We start from the raw sequence: 24,418 nt of genomic DNA on the forward strand, positions 1-24,418 counted from the left end.
AGGAGATATATAAAATAGAAATTAAACATAAAGCCCATTTAAGGCCAGGAGATGCGCAAAATTTAGAGAAGCTACGGGCAGATCTTAATCAGGTCATTGATCAAAAGGTCCAAAATAAAAATAGATACTTTGCCCATCACTTTTATGAGCAGGGAAATAAGAGTGGGAGGTTAATGGCTAGACAATTAAAAAAACAGCAGGAGGCACGCCACGTACATATAATAAAGGCAGGGAATAAACAGATAGTAGACTCCCAAGCAATAGCAGTAGAATTTCATCAGTTTTACTCATCTCTATATAACATAGATCCGGTTTTGTGGGGGGTAGATAGGGGGGGACAGGAGGATAGGATCCGGGAATATCTGGAGGCCTCAGGGCTGCAAGCGATACCAACTGCAGCCCTGGAGGAAATGGAAAAACCCATCTCTATAGAGGAGCTAGAGAGAGTGATATCAGTCGCAGCGCAGGGTAAAAAGACGGTTTTACCAATATGTACTATAAGAAGTTTGCCCCTATACTCCTCACCCCCCCTTTGTAGATATCTCAACTCTGTTTCGGTTTCTAATCTATTGCCACCAGAGGCCTTAATGTTACAGGCCCATCTCCCTCCTGAACTCCGACGTTAGGTTCCTATCTAAAATCCTAGCTTTGAGGCTACAGGATCACATTGTTAAATTGATACACCCGGACCAAATGGGATTTATGATAAGCCAGAGATAATACAATACGGGCCCTTCATGTATTACATTGGATGCACAGAGGCCCAAATCAAACTCCGGCGGTGGTAATCTCAATGGATGCTGAGAAAGCTTTTGATAGAGTGGGATGGGGATTTATGGTCGGAGTTCTGAGGGAGATGGGTCTGAGGGAAAGAATGATGGGATGGGTGATGGCATTGTATGCTGACCCCAGAGCTAGGGTCAAAGTTAATGGTAGATTATCAGACTATTTTGAAATAAGGAGTGGGACCAGGCAGGGGTGCCCATTGTCCCCATTATTGTTTGCTATGGTATTGGAACCGTTCCTGTGTATGATTAGAGGGAATAGGGGGATTAAAGGGATAGTTATAGGATCAATGGAACATAAGATATCCGCATATGCGGACGATCTATTGTTGTATCTTTCCTCGCCTCAAGAGTCTCTGACGGAATTGATGAGAGAGATAGATAGGTTTGGTTATATCTCCAATTTTAAAATAAATATAGAGAAATTGGTGTTGATGCCGAATCAGGTGCCCTTGGGGATGAGGAAAAAGTTGCAAAGATCCTTTCCCTTCGTATGGCGTTTGAATTCTATATTTTACTTGGGAACACATATAGCCCCAGATGTCAAATGTCTATACGAGTTAAATTATGTACCTCTGCTCTCATCAATACTAAGGGACTTACAGAAATGGAGAAGCCATACTTTGACGTGGTTTGGGAGAGTAAGTGCCCTTAAAATTAGTGTAATTCCTCGGCTTATCAATGTCCTGCACGCTATCCCTATAACTCTTCCACAAATATTTTTTAAACAAATAAGGAAAGCTTTCAGGACTTTTGTATGGGGGGATAAACACCCCAGGTTAGCATATGAAATTTTGAGAAGATCAAAGGGGGAAGGGGGGGTAGGCCTCCCAGATATGGCTCTCTACTATAGAGCCATGGCCCTGGCCCATATTATGAATTGGCGACACGATTCAAAGGGTAAATTATGGGTTCCCCTGGAGAAAACACTGACAAGAAGGGACCTGGTGGGAGCACCTTGGGTCCCGGCCGCATATAGGGGGTTGTCGGAATACGTTTCACCATTAACTATAACAACGTTATCCATCTGGGATAGAATGAATAAGACAGGAAAGTTTGCCCCTCAAATATCGCCTATAACTCCTTTGGAGGGTTTCCCATGGTTCCCCCCCCGGGGGAGGAGAAGGGAAGTTTGGAGGGTTGGGGAAGGGAAGGAGAGGGGAATTGTGCCGGGGTGGCCCCACAAGGGAAATTGCTCTCTTTGGGAGACCTGGTTCAAAAGTTTGAGGAGGTATCAATGATGGATTGGATCCATCAATATCGGCAGTTGATAGACCTGTTTAATAAATGGAAATATCAAATTAGATCAGTAAACTCTATGACTATTTTTGAGGAATGGTGTGTGAACCCTTTGGAATCGGGCCATATGCTATCTTGGATGCATAGATTGGTCCAGAGTGCTCAAAATAGGACAACTCCACATTATATCCGTGAATGGGAGAGGGAGTTGGGCTATAATTTTACATCAGAGCAAATGAAGAGGTTGAAGGAAACAACACACCATTCCTCAATAAGCTTTTATATACAAGAGATGTCTCATAAGTTTCTGTCTAGATGGTATCATACACCGACTCGTCTGGCCCAGATGTATCCATCAGCGGACGCCAATTGTTGGAGGGGGTGTAACCAAAGAGGTTCATTCCTTCATATATGGTGGCAATGTCCCAAGATCAGGATTTTCTGGGACGAGATATCCCCTTGGATAAAAAAAATTACATTAAGACCAATTGAGCAATCCCCATTACATTTCTTGTTTCATGGGATGCCATCATCCATTAAGTTCTATAAAAGAAGTGTTACACCACACTTGTTAAATGCAGCAAAGGCATTGATACCTAGATTTGGAATCAATCCAGAGTCCCTAATATAAGGGAATGGAAAGGGGAGGTGGAGAGAAAAATGCAAGCAGAGAGATGGGTATATACGGTTAAGGATCAGCAGGACAAATTTAAAGATATATGGGCGGGATGGATATATTACTCTCCTGAAGTAGGGGTGGATTAGCTCTGGGTTGTGAGGCCTAGGGGACGGGCGGGGAGAGAGAGACTGTCTGGTGGGGTTTTTGTGGAATTTTTTTTTGTCCCCCCCCCCTCATGGGGGCACCAGAGAGAGAGGATTAAGTGCAAGAGAGGAGTGATTTTGGTTCCCTCCCCCCCTTTTTTTCCCTTTTTTTCACAATATTAACTTTTCTGGACAATTTGCACAGTAGAGAGGGAGAACAAACTAAAACCAGTTAACACTTTTTGTAGAACAACTAGGGTGGGGTTAAATAGGATAAATCTTTTTTTTTCTTCGGCCCCCCTTTAAAGATTTTGGTTGGATGGGGCCATAAGAATAGGAAGTGGAGATTTAAAAAGATGTCAAGTCACGAAATAAGAATCATTAGGGAAGGTGTTTTTTTTTCTTATTACAGGGTGTTATTAAGCCCCTCTTTTTTTTGTGCTTGGTATGGGGCCATAAGGTGGTGGGATCCAAAGAGTTATTAAGGATCACAAATAGGGAGCTTTTTCCCCATTTTTTTAGGGAGGAACAATTTTATCTTGGGGGACTTTTTATTTTCTTTTTTTTGTGTCTCTTCTTTCCCCTCTTTCCCCCTTTTTCTCCACTTCTCTCCTGTAGACGGAGGGCTGATTTAATACAGAGAAAAGTCATTGAAAAATATGACAGGGGTCCCCTTCCCAGTCCATTACCAGGCCCTGTGGGTCTGGTATGAATATTAAGGGGAACCCCTGCCATTTTTTTCAATTACTTTTATCTGTATTGCCGGGACCGACAATTCATTAATAGCGGCACTACTGTAATTTTAAATTACTTTTTTTCCCTTAAAAAAATGACATTTTGTGCAGGGAACCAAAATTAAAAAAAAATGTGTGGGGGTCCCCCCAAATTCCATATCAGGCCCTTCAGGTCTGGTATGGATATTAAGGGGAACCCCGCGTAATTAAAAAAAAATGACGTGGGGTTCCCCCAAAAAATCCATAGTTCAGGTCTGGTATGGATTTTAAGGGGAACTCCGCACCAAAATAAAAAAATGGCGTGGGGTTGTGGGGGTCTTATCGGAATCTGGAAGCCCCCTTTAACAAAGGGGACTCCCAGATCCTGCCCCCCCTATGTGTACATTGTATCCCTATCATTTCACAATCAGTCAAATTGTTAAAAACAGACACAGACACAGCTTTATGAGCCCTTTATTAAAATAAAAAAAAGATTCCAGCGATGTCTCAATCTCCACTCCAGCGATGGAATTCATTCTTGGTATCCAGTGATGGGTGATCTCCACGCTCCAACAAGGGGAAACGCCGGGCTTTCCCATTGACGTAGATGGGTGGTTTGCATTGCATCAGAGGGGGTCCTGCTTCTCATGTGGGTCCATAGAAAAATGGAACGGTACGGTTAGGGCCGAGCTACTGGCGTCACACAGTACATTCCACTGATTGGTGGACAGAAAACAGCTATGCTGACGTCAAAGCAAAGCGCCGACCTATCACCATGTCGCTAGTATATATAAAGGAGAAGGATGCCAGCAAACAACGGCAGGGTCTGGTTATCTGAGGAACTATCTACTTTCTTATCAATTATTGGTGATGGCGTTATTCAGAGTGAGCTTGATGGATCAGTGAGAAATGAAAAGGTCTATAAAGATATTTCTCAGCGGATGGCAGCCGAGGGATTCGAACGGACGTCGGGCCAGTGTAGGGCAAAGCTTAAAAAGCTTAAAGCTCAATATAAAAAAATTAAGGATGCCAACAGCCGTAGTGGAAATTGTCCAACTGCTTGGAGGTGGTACAACGCCATGGACGCCATTTACGGTCATCGGCCAGCAAACCAAGGCAGGGAGGGAGATCTGGACTCTGCAACTGTAATTCTTGAATCCATGGTAGACCCCTTTGGTAAGTTAATTTTTTTAAACTTCGCATAGGATATTGCTCTGCTAACCATTTGAAATAAAATATCTAAACATATGTTTATTTTCAGAAACAGTTGATGGACTCTCCAATGATGCATCAAATTTTTCAGATGATGGACCTTCAGCGTCTTTCAGCAGCAACAGTAGTTTTTCATCAAGCGAACCACAGAGTAGCCAACCACAGAATAGCCAACCACAGAGTAGCCAACCACAGAGTAGCCAACCACAGAGTACTCCCAATGCACCCCGGCACAATGGTAAGACATGATGATAATAAAGACATTTTTAACTGTGCATTGTCTTAAACAAAACAGCAGTGGGGCAGATATGCAGAAGGTACAGTGGTGGAAAAGATGAGAAGGGGGGGGGGTCAGTTGTGGAGGAGATGTGCAGGAGGTACAGTGGTGGAATAGATGAGAAGGGGGGATCAGTTGTGGAGGAGATGTGCAGGAGGTACAGTGGTGGAAAAGATGAGAAGGGGGGGATCAGTTGTGGAGGAGATGTGCAGGAGGTACAGTGGTGGAATAGATGAGAAGGGGGGGATCAGTTGTGGAGGAGATGTGCAGGAGGTACAGTGGTGGAAAAGATGAGAAGGGGGGGATCAGTTGTGGAGGAGATGTGCAGGAGGTACAGTGGTGGAATAGATGAGAAGGGGGGGGATCAGTTGTGGAGGAGATGTGCAGGAGGTACAGTGGTGGAATAGATGAGAAGGGGGGGATCAGTTGTGGAGGAGATGTGCAGGAGGTACAGTGGTGGAATAGATGAGAAGGGGGGGGGTCAGTTGTGGAGGAGATGTGCAGGAGGTACAGTGGTGGAAAAGATGAGAGGGAGGGTTCAGCTCTGGGGGGCAGATGAGCAGTGCTGTGTATTGGTGTAGCAAATGATCAGGGGAACAGAGGTGGGGCAGTCAAGTGTGGTACAGTCTAGTGGGGCAGATGAGAAAGGGGCTTAAAGTATTGGTTGGACAGATGTTACCAAAAACAATATTTTTTTTGTATATTACAGGTGAAAGAAGAAGGTTGCAGTTGGATATGCGCACAGTCATGGAGGATATGCGGGCAGCAGAAGAAAGGCAGCTGGAAAGAATGGATAACCTTTCTGAGAGGCGGTTTCAAGCACTACGTCAGGATGCACAGGAAGCTATGCGCCAGGAGGCAGAAATTGCCCGGCTGCAGATGGAGCAGTTGGCTACCTTCAACCAGGCCTTCCTCGGTGTCCTTGGTCAGCTTGTTCAAGTGATTGGAGCCAATCGTCAACCCAGGTCACCACCCAGACAGTAGTGCCTTTCATGCAGCACAGGACCTGTACCCATGTTTACTTTTAAAGGAAATGAAATTATTTTGGGTTTAAAAAGTTATATTTTATTTTATTACTAGGCTACTTTTGAGCCAGCACTGATCACACTAGATTGGACACATTTCCTCCTTGCTGCACATGGCTTTTAGTTGTAGTGCTAGTGCTGCTCTGATTCCCTTCTGCCTTCTTTGCATTATCACCCACACCTTGGAAGGTGCAGCCTGGATTTCAGCAAAAGGCACCCCCGATCGCTTCATTTCTTTTTTACTTTTGCTTGTGTAGATGCAATTTTGAATATACTTGGCATTGTTGGTTCACCTTTTCCTTACATTTCCTAAATGTTTTTTATCTTTGTCTGAATTTATCACTTCCTGTTCCTTCTCAGTAAACTTGACAACATCATCAGAGCCGTGCTTACTGAGGAGGAACAGAAAGTGAGAAATTCAGACAAATTAAAAAAAAAACATTTAGAAGTGAAGTTGAAGAAAAAGAAAAAAAAAAAAACTATGCACTGGCTTACTAAAAAAAAAACCTTTACAACCTCTTTAGGTTATTGTTAAAGAGATGCTACATTCTTAAAATTTTTAATTCAAAAAGATGTAGGAAGATGATTTTTTTGTTGAATAAAAAACAAAATAGACTTCTACGAGTATGTCTTTTCTGTCACATTTTATTAAACATATAGCAAAAACCTAAACATTTTAATAATTAACGATGAGAAATTAAAAGTTAAGGTGCCGCATCAGAGCCTCACGTATTTCACTGCACTCTTCTTCCATATCCTGTGCTGCTGTTACTGGTACTGGCTCTTCTGGAGATGTATTCCAATCCTGGTCAAAGTCTTCTCCATGGCTTTCACAAAGATTGTGAAGAGTACAGCAAGTTAGCACCATGGATTTGGTAAGTTGAATGTCACTATCATTCCTCTTCATAAGACACCTCCATCTACCCTTAAGTCTTCCAAAAGCATTTTCCACAACAACACGTACCCTGGATGTTTTCTTGTTGTAGGTTTGCTGCTCTGTTGTTAGGCGCCCATTGTCAGGAAATGGTTTCAGAAGCCAATTTTGTAAAGGGTAGGCAGAGTCTCCAAGCACATAATAGCCAACATTCACCCCACAAATGTTCTTAGTGCTCACCGGGTACAGTCCTCCCTGGCCAACCCAATCCCAAAGTGCTGACAATCGGAGAACCCGAGCATCATGCAAACTCCCAGGCTTTCCTACATTCACATTCCAGAATAGTCCCTTGCCATCCACTACTGCCTGGAGGATGATGGAATGCCAGCCTTTTCGGTTGAAGTAGTCGGTGTGGTATTCTTGTGGTGCTATTATTGGTATGTGTGAGCCATCAATAGCACCAACACACTGCGGAAGGCCCCACCTGTTCTCAAAGTACTGTCATGTCTTTAAGCTTTTCCCCTTCCGTAAAATGAACAATTTCAGGAGCTAGCAATGTGCACACAGCCTTACAGAAGTCCTCCACACACCGACACACTGATGATTTGCTGACACCAAAAAGATGGCCTATACTCCTGTATTCACTGTTGGTAGCCAGCTTCCACAGTGCAATGGCAACTCTCTTCCTCGCAGGCAAATTGGCTCTGAAGTTTGTGTTTTTCTTTTCCATTACTGGACGTAGCTTGGCACAAAGGAATAAGAAGGTTTCCTCTGACATCCTAAAATTCTGCACCCACTGTCTGTGTGTGAATCCTGGGACGGTCACATTCCATCAATCATTGGCACGAGGGAAAGCCCAAATCACTGGTCGGCGGCGCTGCTTTGCCAAAAGGAGAAGCATCTGAAAAAAAATAAAAATGGTAACATATCTCAAAAATTAAACATCATTCAAGTCAATGTGTATGTCAGGTTGGTAGGTCAGTGTGTGTGTTTGTGTGTCACATTGGTGGGTCAGTGTGTGTGTGGGTCAGTGTGTGTGTGTCATAGTGTGTGTGTGAGGGTCAGTGTGTGTGTGTCACATTGGTCGGTCAGTGTGTGTGTGTGTCAGTGTGTGTGTCACATTGGTGGGTCAGTGTGTGTGTGGGCCAGTGTGTGTGTCATAGTGTGTGTGTGTGTGTGAGGGTCAGTGTGTGTGTCATAGTGTGTGTGTGTGTGTGTGTGTGTGTGTGTGTGTGTGTGAGGGTCAGTCTGTGTGTCAGTGTGTGTATGTCACATTGGTCGGTCAGTGTGTGTCAGTGTGTGTGTGTGTGTGTGGGTCAGTGTGTGTGTGTCACATTGGTCGGTCAGTGTGTGTGTGTGTCATATTGGTGGGTCAGTGTGTGTGTGTGTGTGTGTGTGTCAGTGTGTGTGTGAGTGTGTGTGTGTCATATTGGTGGGTCAGTGTGTGTCAGTGTGTGTGTGTGTCACATTGGTCGGTCAGTGTGTGTGTGTGTGTGTCACATTGGTCGGTCAGTGTGTGTGTGTGTCACATTGGTGGGTCAGTGTGTGTGTGTGTGTGTGTGTCAGTGTGTGTATATGTGTGTTTCAGGTAAGTCGTCAATTGTGCTTACCCTATAGCGCTGCTGTCTTAGCCGCACAAATGTGTACTTCTCTTCCTGGCTACACATCCAAGCTAAAAGTTTCCTTTTCTTTTCTGCTGTGTTTCTCATTGCCGCTCGCAAACTTCTCTCATACAGTGCGGCATGTATTTTGCCTATAAAGAACCAAAAGGCTAGCAGAGAAAACATGAGCTGCTGAATGACCTCCATTGTTGTTTTTGTTGTTTGGTTGACGCTGAGTGAAGCTGCATCACGTTTCTCGTCGCACTAATGTGACATCACGAGAGGCATTTTTTCTAAAAGCTGTATGGCCCTGGTGGTCCGACTGGCAGTGGAAACGCTCACCAGAATAGACCAGACCATTCTAAACCGTTCCATTGTAAACAACCCGAACCGATCCGCTCAGTGGAAACGAGGCATAAGTGGACCTGGATTTGGGCACTAGATAAATAAGCTTTTGAGAAAACATTTAGAAACTATTTAGAAACCCAGTCATTCCCTCTTGGCTTTGTTTTTCCCAGGTACTGCTTCATCCTGGCTTGTCACCTGGGAGGAATTAATTCCAAAGGTGAAGTACTGTGTTGATCATTTGATGCCCAAGGGTGCAATCCAGAACCTGCCCATACAGTAAAACCTTGGATTACGAGCATAATTCGTTCCAGAAACATGCTTGTAATCCAAAGCACTTGTATATCAAAGCCAATTTCCCCATAAGAAATAATGGAAACTCAGATGATTTGTTCCACAACTTTATACTCATAGGTTCTTCAGTTTATAGTCCATATAAAAAGAATATAGCAATGTGACAAATGTGAAGCTTCCGCAAGGGGATTAGAAGCAAAACCCAGCAGGAGCTACAGAGTATAAAAGAGAAGAGAGGCACCTCTAAGTGTAGGAATATGTTGCTAAATGTTGTACTTTTGTTAAATGTAACCATATTGCTACACTAATGCCGCATACACAAGATCGGTTTGTCTGATGGACCGTTTTCATCAGACTAACCGATCGTGTGTGGGCCCCATCGGTTTTTTATCCATCGGTTAAAAAACTAGGAACTTGTTTTTAAAATAACTGATGGTTAACTAACCAATAGGAAAAAAACGATCGTCTGTAGGCACGTCCATCGGTTAAAAATCCACGCATGCTCAGACTAAATTAGGGGACGGGAGCACTCGTTCTGGTAAAACGAGCGTTCGTTATGGAGATAGCACATTCATCACGCTGTAACAGACAGAAAAGCGCAAATCGCCTTTTACTAACACGAAATCAGCTAAAGCAGCCCCAAGGGTGGTGCCATTGGATTTGAACTTTCCCTTTATAGTGCCGTCGTACGTGGTTTACATGACTGCGTTCTGACACGATCAGTTTTTTAACTGATGGTGTGTAGGCACGACTGATCATCAGTCAGCTTCATTGGATAACTGATGAAAAAATCCATCAGTCCATTTTCATCGGTTGGACCGATCGTGTGTACAGGGCATTAGAGGAGCCTCTCTTCTCATCTTTTTATACTCAGTTGTGACAAGACACTACTCTTATATCAAGACATCGCTTGTATTGGATTTTCCGACAACAAGCTCACATTGAACATTTGTTGTCGGAATTTCCGACTGTGTGTACGCGGCATAAGTCTTCTCTATAGACTTCTGTGCATGAAGAGGAAACATAAGCTGTGGCTGGAGCATGACCTTGTTGCTCCCCGCCATGATTTGAGACAGGGCTGGAGGTAGGAGGCGGCTGTGAATTGTCTGAGGGTGAGCCCGGATGCATGGCTGTAACATGTCTGTCGCTACTGCATTCTGTGCACTTGATGACAACTTTACAGTCTTTAGCAAAATGTCCATAACAAGCACAGCACCTGTATCATAATCCATGTTTCTGAACAATCTCCCTGCACGTTTGTAACGTTTTTGCACTAAGCCCACAACATTTCTTTAGGGGGTGAGGCTTCTACGGGTGGTGTGATGTCTGCCCTTTTAACACTCTTTGGTGCCAAAGTAACTTGTGGAACCCCTCGGGTGTGAAAGTTCTTTGGTGAAGTAGGGTGAGGTTTACCAGGATAAAGTGATGTTCCAAGAGCGTTTGACTGTGGTGTAATCCCTAAGGCTTGTGCTGGCTGTGGCTTGAGCTGCTGCTTGTCACTGGAAGTCACCTTGTTGTCAGCAAGAGGTATTGTGGTTTGCTGCATGGATGCACTTGTGTTGTAGATTTGAAGAGGCTCAGGCATTTGGAGCTGAGAGGTCTCTGTGTTGAGAGTCCCGCTGGGATGGAACAGTCTGAGTTAGCACTTTCTCCCATCGCTTGTTCGAGAACTCTCAACCTTGCTAGGGCAGCTGCTTCCTCCCTTTCCATTTGCAGAACCTTGACTCAAGTATAACTGATGTACTACTAACCCAACTTAATTTTAAACCCATAACCAACCCCAACCTTCTTCCCCCATTAACATGGAGACCACACCATTTTGTTGGGTAAATAATAGGCCGTAGCAGCCTTCTTTATTAAAGGTAATAATAATTTAACATTTTAACGTAAACACCTGTCATACTAACTAACTGCCGTTGGTCTCCGCAGGCGAAAGCCTATAACTGTAAAACACTAAATGTATATATAAACATATATACATATCAACATATATATATAACTTCTCTAATTGCACTGCGGTCCCTCGTGCCCTTCTGACAGGCCTCAAGCCGATGCTGGCTCAGAGACCCTCCCGACCGCAGTGCTCCATACTCATTCCCCAGGTAACCTCCGTTCTCTGGGCATCATCATATCCCCTGTCACCGACAGGTCTTCAAACCTTTATTTTAACCTGGCTCCTCCTTCACCCGCAGAGACCAAACCACGCTGCCACGACAATCCTTTGCAAACCTACGGAGAAACAAGCAAACACAAACAACACGCAACACCACAACACTGACATACAATCCTAACCACCGAAAGGAACTACAAACAGGGGAGGGTGGGTGGGAACTTTCCTGCATGCTCTGCTTACCCTGGGGGCAGGGACTTACCCTTTTATCAACTCCTCTCTCCGCCCCCCCGCCCCCTGAGAGCCAATGGTTAATTTGTGCCCTAGCTCCGGGCTGTCTTTATTTGGGAATCTGCCTCTGCTTGTTGAGCCTCCATCTCTGCTTGTTGAGCTTTCATCTCTGCTTAGTAAGCTGCTTGCATCTTTGCCTTTTGTATTTCTAATTCTGCTTCCTTTCTGGTAAAAGGTTTGCACTATTTTTGATTCCGCATCAGTGTGGGCCTCTATTATCTTATCGTTTAAAGGGGTTGTAAAGACAAAAATATTTTCCTCTTAAATTAAAGTCTGACAGTAGCTGATAAAGTAAAAAGTAATGTTTTGCATTATAACTAGTTTGATACCTGTTGAAATCGAGCTATTTTATTCACCTCCGTTACTCCTGAATCGTTATTCTCACTGACTTCCTGGTTTGCGGTGCGCATTCATTCTTGCTACATCACGGCCTAATGGGAACGACAGTTCCCATTAGGCTTAGCCTCCATGCCTGTGAGGGATAAGAGAGCATCTTCACGCAGGGCTGTAGTCATAGGGAGGGGGTGAGCACATTCTGCTTTCCACCATGCAAAACGGCTCAGATGCTGGTGGAAAGCAAGAAGAGAAGTGACAGGAAATGGCATTTTCAAACCTGGATTACTGTATTTTGGAGGTCAAAAGGAAAAACGAGGTAAGTGATATTCTAATAAAAAACGAACCTTTAGAGCCCATTCACATCTAGGCGACAAAACGCCGGACGCTTGTGCCGCTAGAGGGGAGAATTCCCATTGCTGTCTATGGAGATGGCTCACATTTCATAGACGCCGTACGCCTGTCGCCTGAAAAAAAGTCCCAGACCCTTTTTTTTAGGCGGCATTGGCGTTCGGCCATACAAAGCAATGGGAAGGCTTTGTGAAAAAAAAAAAAAGTTACACAATCGCGGCAAAATACACCGCGTACGCGGCGTATCTTGTCGCGGAGGTGTGAATGCAGCCTTAGTGTTCCTTTAATGTTGAACTTCTTGAGTGAGAGGATCTAGAAGAACGTGCAGTGTGCTTGGTTGATGTTGATCTGCGAGATCTGGTCTCCTGCAGTTGAGCAATGCGGAGTTCTGCCTTATACTGAGCTTTTTGCACTAAGAGATCCCCTCGTTGGTTTAGTGCATCAGCCCTGGTCAGTTCTGCTGAAGAGTCATCTATATTACAGTCCTGCAAAAAAGCTGTGTATTTTGCAAACAGACGCTGTTAGTGTTCATATCAACAGATAATCGATTTATAGAGTATTTTAGTTCAGCTGGTTGATCATTAAAGTGTGACAAAACTGACATGCAGTATGAAGTTCTGTTCCATAACAGTTCTGACAGATTGCTGGAGAACTCATTTCTAGTTGTTTTTTTTTATAATTTTCTCTGAGTTTCGGATTTATTGTACGTTTGGGTCTTACACTCTGTTCGGCAATATCTGCAGAATCTGCTTTCTGTATGTCTGTGGGTTCAGAGGCATGATGAATCTGCATTGGTTTAGCCACAAAAAGGTGCTCAGAGTCTTGTCTGGACATTTTTCATGTTTTTTGCAAAAAATGGTACTGTCTCTTTAAGAAGACGAATAGCAGCTTAGACAGGTGGGGTAACAGAGTTCAATATAGAGAAACAGATTTTAACATTCACCTGAGGTGCAGTAAGCTTGTGCGACCATGTGCTTTAACGAGATGGCGCATGACACTGTGCTTGATTGCAGGTCAGTTACACACATATACACAGCAGGCTGTGGGAATTCTATACATCTTTTGGCTATTCTTTATTGCAGATAAGTGCACACATATACACAGCAAGCTGTATTTTTCTATACATCTTTTGACTAGCCTGACTCCGATTGTTGTGAAGCGATTTATCCCTTGTGAGTCCTGTATGCCTGGCCTGTATAAGCAGATATAATCACTGAGGACAATCCTCAGCAGATAGCTTAAACTCACCAATACCATTTCCATCCACAGAGGTGTTTAATCCGAAAAATCATTACAGCAGATGACAGGATACAACAGATGAATAGATTGTGGTATTATGCGGTCAAAAGATGATACTGTCTGTAACTTACTTATGCCCTGTTACATGTGGCCTGTTAGCTGCCTCCATTACACAGGATGGAAATGTGTCATAGATCAGACAAAAGAAACATGGAAAAATAGGTGCATTACCACAAAAGGTCACTAGATGGCAGCAGGTGAACTAAACATAATGGCCCGGATTCACAGCCGCTGGCGCACATTTATGCCGCCGTAGCGTATCTCTGATACGCTACGCCGACGCAGCGCATAGAGGCAAACATTGAATTCACAAAGCACTTCCTCCCAAAACTGCGCTGGGTTTCCAAGGCGTAAGTGGAAGTAGGTGTGAGCCATGCAAATGAGGCGTGACCCCATGCAAATGAAGGGCCGAGCGCCAGACAGATACGTATAACGAACGGCGCATGCGCCGTCCCGTGGGCACATCCCAGTGCGCATGCTCACAATCACGTCGGAGCAACTGCCTAAGATACGCCAGATCACTGCCTACGGCGTGAACGCAACCTACGCCTAGTCATATTCACGTACAACGTGAACTACGTAAAATACGCGGGCTTGAGTTCCCTGGTGCAGATCTTTCCATGTCTGCTGCTGAGTTACACCTGCTTTATGGGGCTTAACTTTACGCCGGACGTACAACTTACGCGCACCTGTCGTAGCCTGCGTCGGGCGCATGTACGATCGTGAATCGGCGTATCTCCCTCATTTGCATATTTGAATAGAAAATCAATGGGTGCGCCAAATGCATCCAGCGTAAATATGTGCCCACTCTACGCCGGCGTAGGCAAGTTACGTCGGTCGGATGAAGCCTGTTTTTAGGCGTATCTTAGTTTGTGGGTACGGCACACAGATACGACAGCGCATATTTGCACTTACGCGGCGTATCTCGAGATACGTTGGCGCAAGTGCTTTGTGAATTCAGGCCAATGTCCATAGAAAATGGTTCAGTGAAACAATATATATATAAATTCTATGCCCCATTGGGGCGGCACACCGGATAACCATACTGGGTAACATCACAGTTTCTGCACCTAATAGGTGTACCAATCATTGTGTAGGGTTTTTGTAAATTTAAGCATTTTCTCAACTACTACAAAGTCTGTCTACCTTGTACTGAATGGAAATATCATCGTTACATGCTTCATTTGTTTTTCTAGTTTGTTTATCGGTCTGAGAACAAATACAAAAGGATGAACAGTAATGAACGTCTGCGTGTGGTGTCATCTAACTCACCGTCGATGGAGACCGTGAAACTTTTATTAGACAGACAAGAGGGTATGGATTGTTTTTGGGGTATTCTGTCATTATCTTTTGGTGGCATCATGTGTAATATGTACAATAATGTGAACATTCAATAAAAATGGGTATAGTATAAATACTGGGCCAGATTCAGGTAGAATTGCCCATTACTTACGGAGGCGCAGGGCAACGTTTTTGCCCTGCGCCCCCGCAAATTTGCTTCGCTGCCCTTGATTCACGGAGCAGAAGCTCTGTGAATTGCGCGGGCGCGCCGGCAAAATGCCCGGCGCTAGAGCACGCAATTTAAATGATCCCGTAGGGGGCGGGAATAATTAAAATTAGGCGCGTTCCCGCGCCGATCGTAGCGCGCATGCTCTGTCTGGAAACTTTCCCGACGTGCATTGCGGCAAATGACGTCGCAAGGACGTCATTTGCTTCAAAGTGAATGTGAATGGTTACACAGGCGCAATTGCTTCTTGAATCCGGCCCACTGTATGTTACTGATAGACATTCATCATACTAAAATGACTGGCTGACCAAGATTTACACATCACTTTAGTTAAAAAATTGTTTCAGTTACAATCCGATAACAATGTAAAGTGAAAGTGCAAGACCAAATGAGTGAAAGAAACATCAATGTAAAACACCAGGTAATCTTTCATGGGGTTGAGTACTCCAAATCAGTGTTCACTCCCTGATCGAGAGAATGAGCCACTGGGATGCCTTGAAGAAGAACAGTCTACACAGGTTCCCTTCAGCCTTATAATTCTAAGGCTACCCTATACGCAGCATGGCGGCTGGTGCTCAGGCCCTTCGATCTGGCATGGATTTTGAGGACAAACACCATGGCAAATTTCTTTTTTTTCTAAACGGCATGAGGTCCCCCTCAAAATCTATACCAGACCTTTATCTGAGCATTCAGCCTGGCGAGCGAGCCCCCCTTCTGAACCATACCAGTCCACATGCCCTCAACATGGGGGTGTGAGTGCTTTGGGGCAGGGGGGGCTCTGCACTTTGTCCCTATGTTGATGGGGACAAGGTCCTCTTCCCAACAACCCTGGTGGTTGTAGTATTGGGGCTCTGCAGTCAGGGGGCTTATCGGACCCTGGAAGCCCCCTTTAACAAGGGGGCTCCCACATCCCGCCCCCATCAACATGGGGAACCCACCCCCCTATGTTGAGAGCTTGTGGCCTTGGTATGGTTCAGGAGGAGAGGCCACTCGCTCACCCCCCCCCCCTTTCCTGACCTGCCGGGCTGCATGCTTGGATTAGGGTCTGGTATGGATCTTGGGGGACTAAGATTCATACCAGATTTAAATGATCTGGTATGGTCGGATCAAAGTCGGATTCCATTCATTAAAGTCCCATGTAAGTCGGACATGAAATCACTGGGCAAAGTTGGATCAGAAGTCGTCCAACTTTCGTGTAGGATCAGTGTGAACACAGTATAAATAGTGAAGCCAACTGACTCAAGTGACACCTACGGTAAGGCTGAGCTGCAGGAGTGTCAAGACTGTCACATGTCAGAGGGGGGTCTTTGTATGTGACGGGGAGTCAGTGTATGTGTTGGGGGTCAGTGTATGTGTCAGGGGGTCAGTGTATGTGTCAGGGGGGTCAGTGTAGGTGTCAGGGGGGTCAGTGTAGGTGTCAGGGGGCTCAGTGTAGGTGTCAGGGGGCTCAGTGTAGGTGTCAGGGGGTCAGTGTAGGTGTCATGGAGATCAATGTAGGTGTCAGGGGGGGTCAGTGTATATGTGTCAGGGGGGTCAGTGTAGGGGTCTGGTAGGTCAGTTTAGTGGTCAGCATGGATGGGCACTGGTGACCCAGGCAGCATCCAACAAGGGAGCCTACCCCCCCACCAAGCAGTCAATCCCCCCCCTAGCAACACCCCTGCTTGAATGGGTTGCTATTGGCATGTGGTAACAACCAAAAAAAGCAACAGGGGGGTTAATTCCTGCTGCAGCATGTGTACACCTTTGACTGCTGCCTCAGGAACTAATGGGGGTGGGGGCGGTAAATCCACAACTTAACCACAGGGTTTTACTACCCTCCAACTTGTGTGAACAAGCCCTAAGGGTGCCGCTGCCGAATTCAACTAAGGGCTCATTCACAAGTGCAGAAGGTAATATGGTACCTCCTTACTACGGATTTAAACTTATGATTGCGGTGCAATGCACGCGATTGCGACATATAGTATGGCATTTCGAGGTTTCATTCAGGTGTTAGGAGGCGACACTGGGCCCATGTTGTTCAGATAGATCTCCACCTCTTTAAGGTTGCCTACCCTGCTATAGGAGATGTAGATGATATATTTGATATTCTGTATATTCTCAACGTTCACCTGATAGCTAAATGAGTCAATGGCTTGGTGCCATAGTGTTTGCTATATTAGTTAAAGTAAAAACTTATATTACTATGGTTTTCCCTTGCTCGGTCGAGAGGTTGGGTTGGTGTTGTCCTGCTTGACCCTTCTACTGGGCCTACAATGTTGTCCTGAAATAAGGCCTATTTTTGGTCTAGCCTTTCCTAGAAATATAAATAGCTGCATATGTTCTGCTACCCAGGACTCTTCACGGGTACCGACATTGATGTACTTAGTTTCTCACACCTACTTTTGGTCTTTGGTGGTTGAGTGTATTACTTATTGTTTTCTTTGAAACAATTGTACCTGCTATTTCCAGGACTTTCTGAAGCTCCCCACAAGTGGTCCTTGGCTCTTGGACAACTCTTCTGACAATTATTTTCACTCCTCTGTCAGAAATCTTGCGAGTAGCGCCTGGTCATGGCTGGTTTATGGTGAAATTATGTTCTTTCCACTTCCGGATTATGGCCCCAACAGTGCTCAAGAACATTCAGAAGTTTAGAAATCCTTCTGTAACCAATGCTATCAATATGTTTTGCAACAATAAGGTTTGCAAAGGGTTTTGCTTTTACCCATCATGAGATGTTTCTTGTGTGACACCTTGGTAATGAGACATCTGTAACGGAACGTCCCACACTCCGCTTGAGTGCTTCCGTCATTTATACTGCTTCCTATCAGTCTGGATATAGATATCAGATATTCCAGCTGCTCTCAAGCACACAACGAGACGATACTGGTTTGTCTACTGAACATGGAGTCTTTAATAGAACAAATAATACAACCATATATACAGTTAGAGGAGGTAACCAGAACATAAATTAACATGAGCTAATTAACTAATCATTTACCCAGACTAGGCGACTCAGATATGACCTTTCAGAGTAGACGTCACGTCTCCTGCTATACAATACACATTGTCATAAGTGTAAACACAGGACATCTTCACACAATAGCAGGGTCAATTAGCACAGAGAACAGACAGGTGGCTGGAGGTGAGGACATTGGCATCTAACAGTATGAATGAGTCACTCTTACAATTAACCCGTTGAGTTCAGAATCAACAAACAGTAAATAGTTCTTTACAGATATCCTGGAATATATTGTCGATAATAATTACATAATAATCCCATCTCAGGTAGTCCAAGATATAATTTCTCAGTCATCCTATGCCCCTAGTGGACATAGGATTATTTTAGACATAAGAGGATGTCCGGGGTGCTTCTGTCACAGCATCCTCTGTTGAAGTCGGGAAGCGACGAAACTGGTCAGGGTGTGGCTACAACGGCGTGACTGTAACCAGGAAGTGACACATGCGATCCACCGTCTGCTGGCCCAAACCAGGAAGGAATACTCTAATGCCATGTTCGCAACACGGGCGCTTCTTTGGACCAGACAGCGGTGAATACATTCCTAACTTTATGCTCTTTAACAATAACAAGTTGTAAAATTGCACGTGCATTTGAAACGGGGGATTGTTGCATTGGGGTTATTTATTATTCATAAAAGCAGGATTACACTATTGAATCATATTACAATATGAATCTATCTGAATTTTAACCCATGCTGCCCCCGGTAGTGATGACGGAAGTTGAAGTGAGAGAATTTATTATTTAAGGATTACATTATTCATCGTTCTGGTGAGTTTGTACCCCGGAGGGGGAGAGTGCCTCACTTGTGGTGAAGATTTGGAGCTGGTGTAGGGTGCACTACAGATTTTATCCCTAGAAGCACTCACCATGTTATGACTTACTGTTGCCACGTCATCATTCAAGTGTTTTGTGTATTTGGACACTCATGCAATTTTTTAGCGCTGTTTTATTATTCGGACTATTCATGGTTCCAGGACTTGATATCAATGTTTTATATTTGTGTATTCTATGAGATTGCTCATTCTATACTTTAAACCGCTGCTGTCTTTTCTTGTATCACTGTTTTAATACACTTTGATATTAGTTATATTCTGTTTTTATATTCAGTTACTCTTTTAGCTAATTTATTTAGTTTTAAGAGGAGTCTCAGAATTTGTAATTTTATCATTGTGGCGCCGAGAAGTGCAATATAGACCTTTTTTTTTTTGCACCTTTATATATATATATATATATATATATATATATATATATATTAATCCAGCTTTAACCAATATTTTTTTTTAAGTTTACATGTTACCAGTTAATGGCTTTGCGCTAATCAATCATGAAAAAAGAAAACGGCTATTTAAATCATTCCAACCCTGAAATCTCTTGTGAAATGATTTTTTTTTCTAGATTTGGATCCTGATCATGAGATAAAAAAAAATTTCAACTTGGTGCCCTACAGTTTGGTACACCCCATCCACATTGAAAAAAAGAGACCAGTCCTGTTTGCACCTTGCACAATGGCAAAGCCTATCATTCAAAAGCTTATAAACAGTCCTGGTGCAGTGGACTTCAACATGTGTAAGCCAGGTAAATAACATTTAGATAATAAATCATACAGGTTCAGTAGAGGGGCTCCAACTTAAAACCTTACTGTACCTTTAGTTTAAATCATATAACTACATTCCAGGAAAATAAAAACAAAAGGTGGATAATGTCTTTATAATTTTCTTTCTAAAGCAGCCACAGCCTGAACATAAACCCTGTCCCCTGCCAGCAGCTGCAGAGTGGGACCCAGGGGCATAGCTAGGATTGTGAAAGACCTGAGGCACCCTTGGTCCCCCTATGCAAAGTAATAATGTGGTGCGTGTAGCACTTACAGTGGCAGGGGCTTGAAGGGGTATGGTTAAATATAACCTGAGCCCACTCTGCTCTAGGTCAAGAGTAAGTATGCACAGAGTGCAGGGATCACAAGTGAGTAGAGGGTACAGGAGTGAAGAATGCACATCTGATAGGCAGCAGAATAGAAAAAAGAGCTCTCCAATGAACAGGAAGCACAAGCTTTCCTAATTTCAGAGGTATAGGTCTGACTCTGTAGGGGTATTTCAGACCATGAAACGAGATTACAACTTACCGAAAGAAAGAAAGAAAGAAAGAGCCACAAAAAGCTTCTCCACTCCGAAGATGCCGGGGACAGGCTTTTCTAATCAGGTTGTTGCTGCTTTTAAAAATAAACTTTTGTTTGTATGCATTGGGAAACAATTTGGATAATGTAAACTGAAGGCTCCATTGGGCCTTAAGCAAATGGTAAGCAAGAGCTTTTCACATAAAAAGCGGAAATCTAATTGAAGCAAACACACGGAACAATGTAACCCCAGATATGATAATGTATTTGATAAAGAATCTTTCATAAGTTGTTTTAAGTTTAGCACATTAACCACTTCAGCCCCGGAAGATTTTACCCCCTTCCTGACCAGAGCACTTTTTACAATTTGGCACTGACAATTGCGCGGTCGTGCGACGTTGTACCCAAACAAAATTTGCGTCCTTTTTTTTCCACAAATAGAGCTTTCTTTTGGTGCTTGATCACCTTTGCGGTTTTTATTTTTTGCGCTATTAACAAAAGAACAGCGACAATTTTGAAAAAAACACAATAGCTTTTTACTTTTTGCTATAATAAATATTCCCATTTTTTTTTTTATGTTTTTCCTCAGTTTAGGCCGATATGTATTCTACATATTTTTGGTAAACTTTTTTTCCAATAAGCGTAAATTGATTGGTTTGCGCAAAAGTTAGTAATGGCGGCGATCTGCAATTTTTATCGGGACTGCGACATTATGGCGGACAGATCGGACACTTTTGACACATTTTTGGGACCATTGACAATTTTACAGTGATACGTTATAAAAATGCACGGATTACTGTGAAAATGTCACTGGCAGGGAAGGGATTTAACACTAGGGGGCGATCAAGAGGTTAATTGTGTTCCCTCTCTGTGTTCTAACTGAAGGGGAGGTGGGACTTACTAGGGGAAATGACAGATCGCTGTTCATACTTTTTATGAACATACAATCAGTCATTTCTCCCCTAAAAGAACTGGGAGCTGTGTGTTTACACAAACAGCTCCCGATTCTCGCTCTGCTGGGCACTCGCTTCGGCTCTGGGGGCGAGCAGCGCGCGCGCCTCTAGTGGCCACAGGGCAAAGCAACGCAACATAACGTTGTTTTGCCCAGCCGAGCCATGTTGCCGCTGGTCAGCAAGTGGTTAAATAGTTTTTCTGGCCCAAACATTTTTGATTGGTCCTGGGTATAGTAGAGAAAGCAGGTTTTTATTGCTGTGTCCCCACTGGGCAGATTCACCCTCTCCGCAGGTTTTGGTGAACATCATCATAAAGACAGAAAGTAATGGGAAAATCGAAAAATCATACAGTTCCTTCATGTCTCTGGAACACTGGGACACAGGCAAAAAATAAATAAAACAATACAACTTTCTTTGGTTTCAACTATTTCCTAGTCCATCCAAAATAAAAAATAAACATTTTGCTATAGATACACTTTGATTCTTAACATTTGTATGTTAATTATAAATGTGTTTCATCATAGAAATCGCAACAAAGGCTGAATTTCAGAAGAAACATGAATGTGAGCTTATTATCTACTCCAGAGAGAGGAACACAAGTACCTATGAATGTATTACATCTGCTAATATCGAAGCTGTTGTTGCTAAGGTACAGTAATCAGTGGTGACTTTCGCTGGAAAAATGTCCATAATAATGAGGTGTGGGGGTAACACATTTCATGCTGCACTTCACACAGGCAAATCTTCAGGGCCTGAATAGGTAACACTTATTTCTGATCAGCTGCTGTTGCCTGACCTCAAAGGTCCAAGTTTTAGTGCTGTAATGCATTTTTTGTTATCAACTGTTTGTTTAGCTTAGTTTTTATTAATAGCGCAACATTTTTTCTGTTCCTTAATGCATTAGGTATTCACAGACAGCTTTGTGTTGCTTGTAGAGGCCGAGGGGAGCGAGTTCCTTGTTGCATGCCAAGCTGTGCAAGAGAAGGCTGTTTTACCTTTGCAATACCAGGAGAACATTTTACCCATTTAAGACCCGCTATCATGGCTATTGATCCTCCTGTCCAAGCCTGCAGCCTTTTTTAAATTTGTATATATTTTTTACATGTTTTTAGACAAGGAAATTTAAATGTGAGGTGTGTTCTTGTGAATGCAGTGTAGGAACAGTGCTGCTGCTGTTCAGATGGTATTCGTGGCCCAACAGGAAGGTTATTGTCCTTTTGTTTTTATTTTCTCCCAACCCCACATATTTCTATTGGCCCATCCCTATGATAAACGCAGCGCTACATTTAACTAAATGTGATTATATATACACTCATAGACCGAAAATTCCTATATGTTAAATCATTGAAAGAAATTATTCATATAAATAAATGAAATGTTATATATATATATATATATATATATATATAGTGATTTTCTAAATTCTTTTTGTTGTGTATGGTTTGTGATCTGTTAGTGTAGTTTCAGTCAGTGTTCATTGTCCAGTGTTTATTCTCAGTCACATGCTGTGTGAGTGTTCTCCAGCAGGGTGTGCTAGAGATATTATTGTACATTATAGATATTTTACTCTTGGCAAATCAGCAGGCCTGTTGTGCATGCTGGGAGAGCCATTAACCACTTCAGCCCCAGAAGAATTTACCCCCTTCCATACCAGAGCACTTTTTGCGATTGGGCACTGCGTTGCTTTAACTGACAATTGCGTGGTCGTGAGACGTGGCTCCCAAACAAAATTGACTCCCTTTTTTTCCCACAAATAGAGCTTTCTTTTGGTGGTATTTGATCACCTCTGCGGTTTTTATTTTTTGCGCTATAAACAAAAATAGAGCGACAATTTTGAAAAAAATTCAATATGTTTTACTTTTTGCTATAATAAATATCCCCAAAAAATCTATAAAAAAAAATAAAATTTTCCACAGTTTATGCCAATACATATTGGGCCAAATCTTCAAAGGAGATACGCAGGCGGAACTGCTGTTCAGCCTGCGTATCCCTGTGGCTATCTTTGGAAACAATCCTCAGAAGGATTTTTCCAAAGATAGTCAGAAGATCCGACATCTGTAATAGACTTACACTGTCGGATCTTAGGATGCAGTACCGCATCCGCCGCTGGGGGCATTTCGAGTCGAAATGCCGATTTGCGTATGCAAATGAGTACTTAGGCAGATCCACAAAGCTTTTTAGCTTTGTGTTTTCTGCGTAAGTTACGTTTTGCATGCGTAAAATTAGGGATGCTTTTACAAGGCCTAAACTGTTTAGACCTTGTAAAAACAAACCTTTTTTTCGATCGCCGCGTTTTTTTTTAAATTTCGATTTTTTTTTCCCGGCGCTTATTTTTTTTTTTACCCGACGCAACTTTATTGTCCCGTCGCGATCCACAAAGCCCGGCGTAAAGTACGTTCGCGCGATGCACGTAGGGAAAAATGACGTCACACGCATGCGCCGAACGTCCGGCGCGGGAGCGCGCCTCATTTGAATAGGAATCGCCCCCTCGATCAGACGACCGCCTTGCGACAGAGGCACTTAGGTTACACGGCGTGTAATTTCTAGGTAAGTGCTTTGTGGATCGGGCACTTAGGTAGAAATTTAACGCCTGTGTAACTTAACTGCTGAAAGTTAAGTTAGGCAGGTTTTTTGAGAATTTGGCCCATTATTCTTCTACATATTTTTGGTAAAAAAAAAAATCACAATAAGCGTATTAATTGGTTTGTGCAAAAGTTATAGCGTCTACAAAATAGGGGATAGATTTATTGCATTTTTATGTATTTTTATTTTTTTACCAGTAATGGCGACAATCTGCGATTTCGGACACTTTTGACACATTTTTGGGACCATTCACATTTATACAGCGATTAGTGCTACAAAACTGAACTGAATACTGTGTAAATGTGTCTGGTAGGGAAGGGGTTAACACTAGGGGCACTGAAGGGGTTAAATATGTTCCCTAGTGTGTGATTCTAACTGTAGAGGGAGGGGACTCACAAGGGGAGGAGACCGATTGGTGTTCCTCTGTACTAGGAAAACACATCGGTCTCCTCACCGCTGACAGGACATGGATCTGTGTGTTTACTCCATTGCGGCCGCTGGGCACACGCACTAGGTCCCAGCAATGCCACGGGCGCACACGCCCCCCCCCCCCCCTAGACAGCCGAAAAGCCCAGGACGTCATATTTTTCTTTTCTTTTTAAAGTGTATTTTTGTGCGTGTACTCGAGAGAGGAGCCGGACTGCAGGAGTTGGGAGTAGGCAGGCCTCCCCCAGAGGCATTCTGCCACCTTTCTCCATGCCCCGGGTGGCAATGGCGGGTGTGTGAGGGGATCCTAAACACAGCCCGCCCTTTTTG

General features: G+C 43.5%; 1 protein-coding gene across 1 annotated transcript in view; it reads left to right on the forward strand.

The window, feature by feature from the left end:
• Window positions 1-24,418, forward strand: part of CARD11 (caspase recruitment domain family member 11) — a 213,658-nt gene that overhangs the window by 171,087 nt on the left and 18,153 nt on the right. Inside the window, exons 20-22 of the mRNA XM_040357039.1 lie at window positions 14,708-14,825; window positions 19,412-19,591; window positions 21,604-21,728. Of these exons, the coding sequence (XP_040212973.1) occupies window positions 14,708-14,825; window positions 19,412-19,591; window positions 21,604-21,728 (423 nt within the window). The remainder of the gene's footprint in view (window positions 1-14,707; window positions 14,826-19,411; window positions 19,592-21,603; window positions 21,729-24,418) is intronic.

This window comes from Rana temporaria, chromosome 6, assembly GCF_905171775.1.
Source record: "Rana temporaria chromosome 6, aRanTem1.1, whole genome shotgun sequence".
Lineage (NCBI taxonomy): Eukaryota > Metazoa > Chordata > Amphibia > Anura > Ranidae > Rana > Rana temporaria.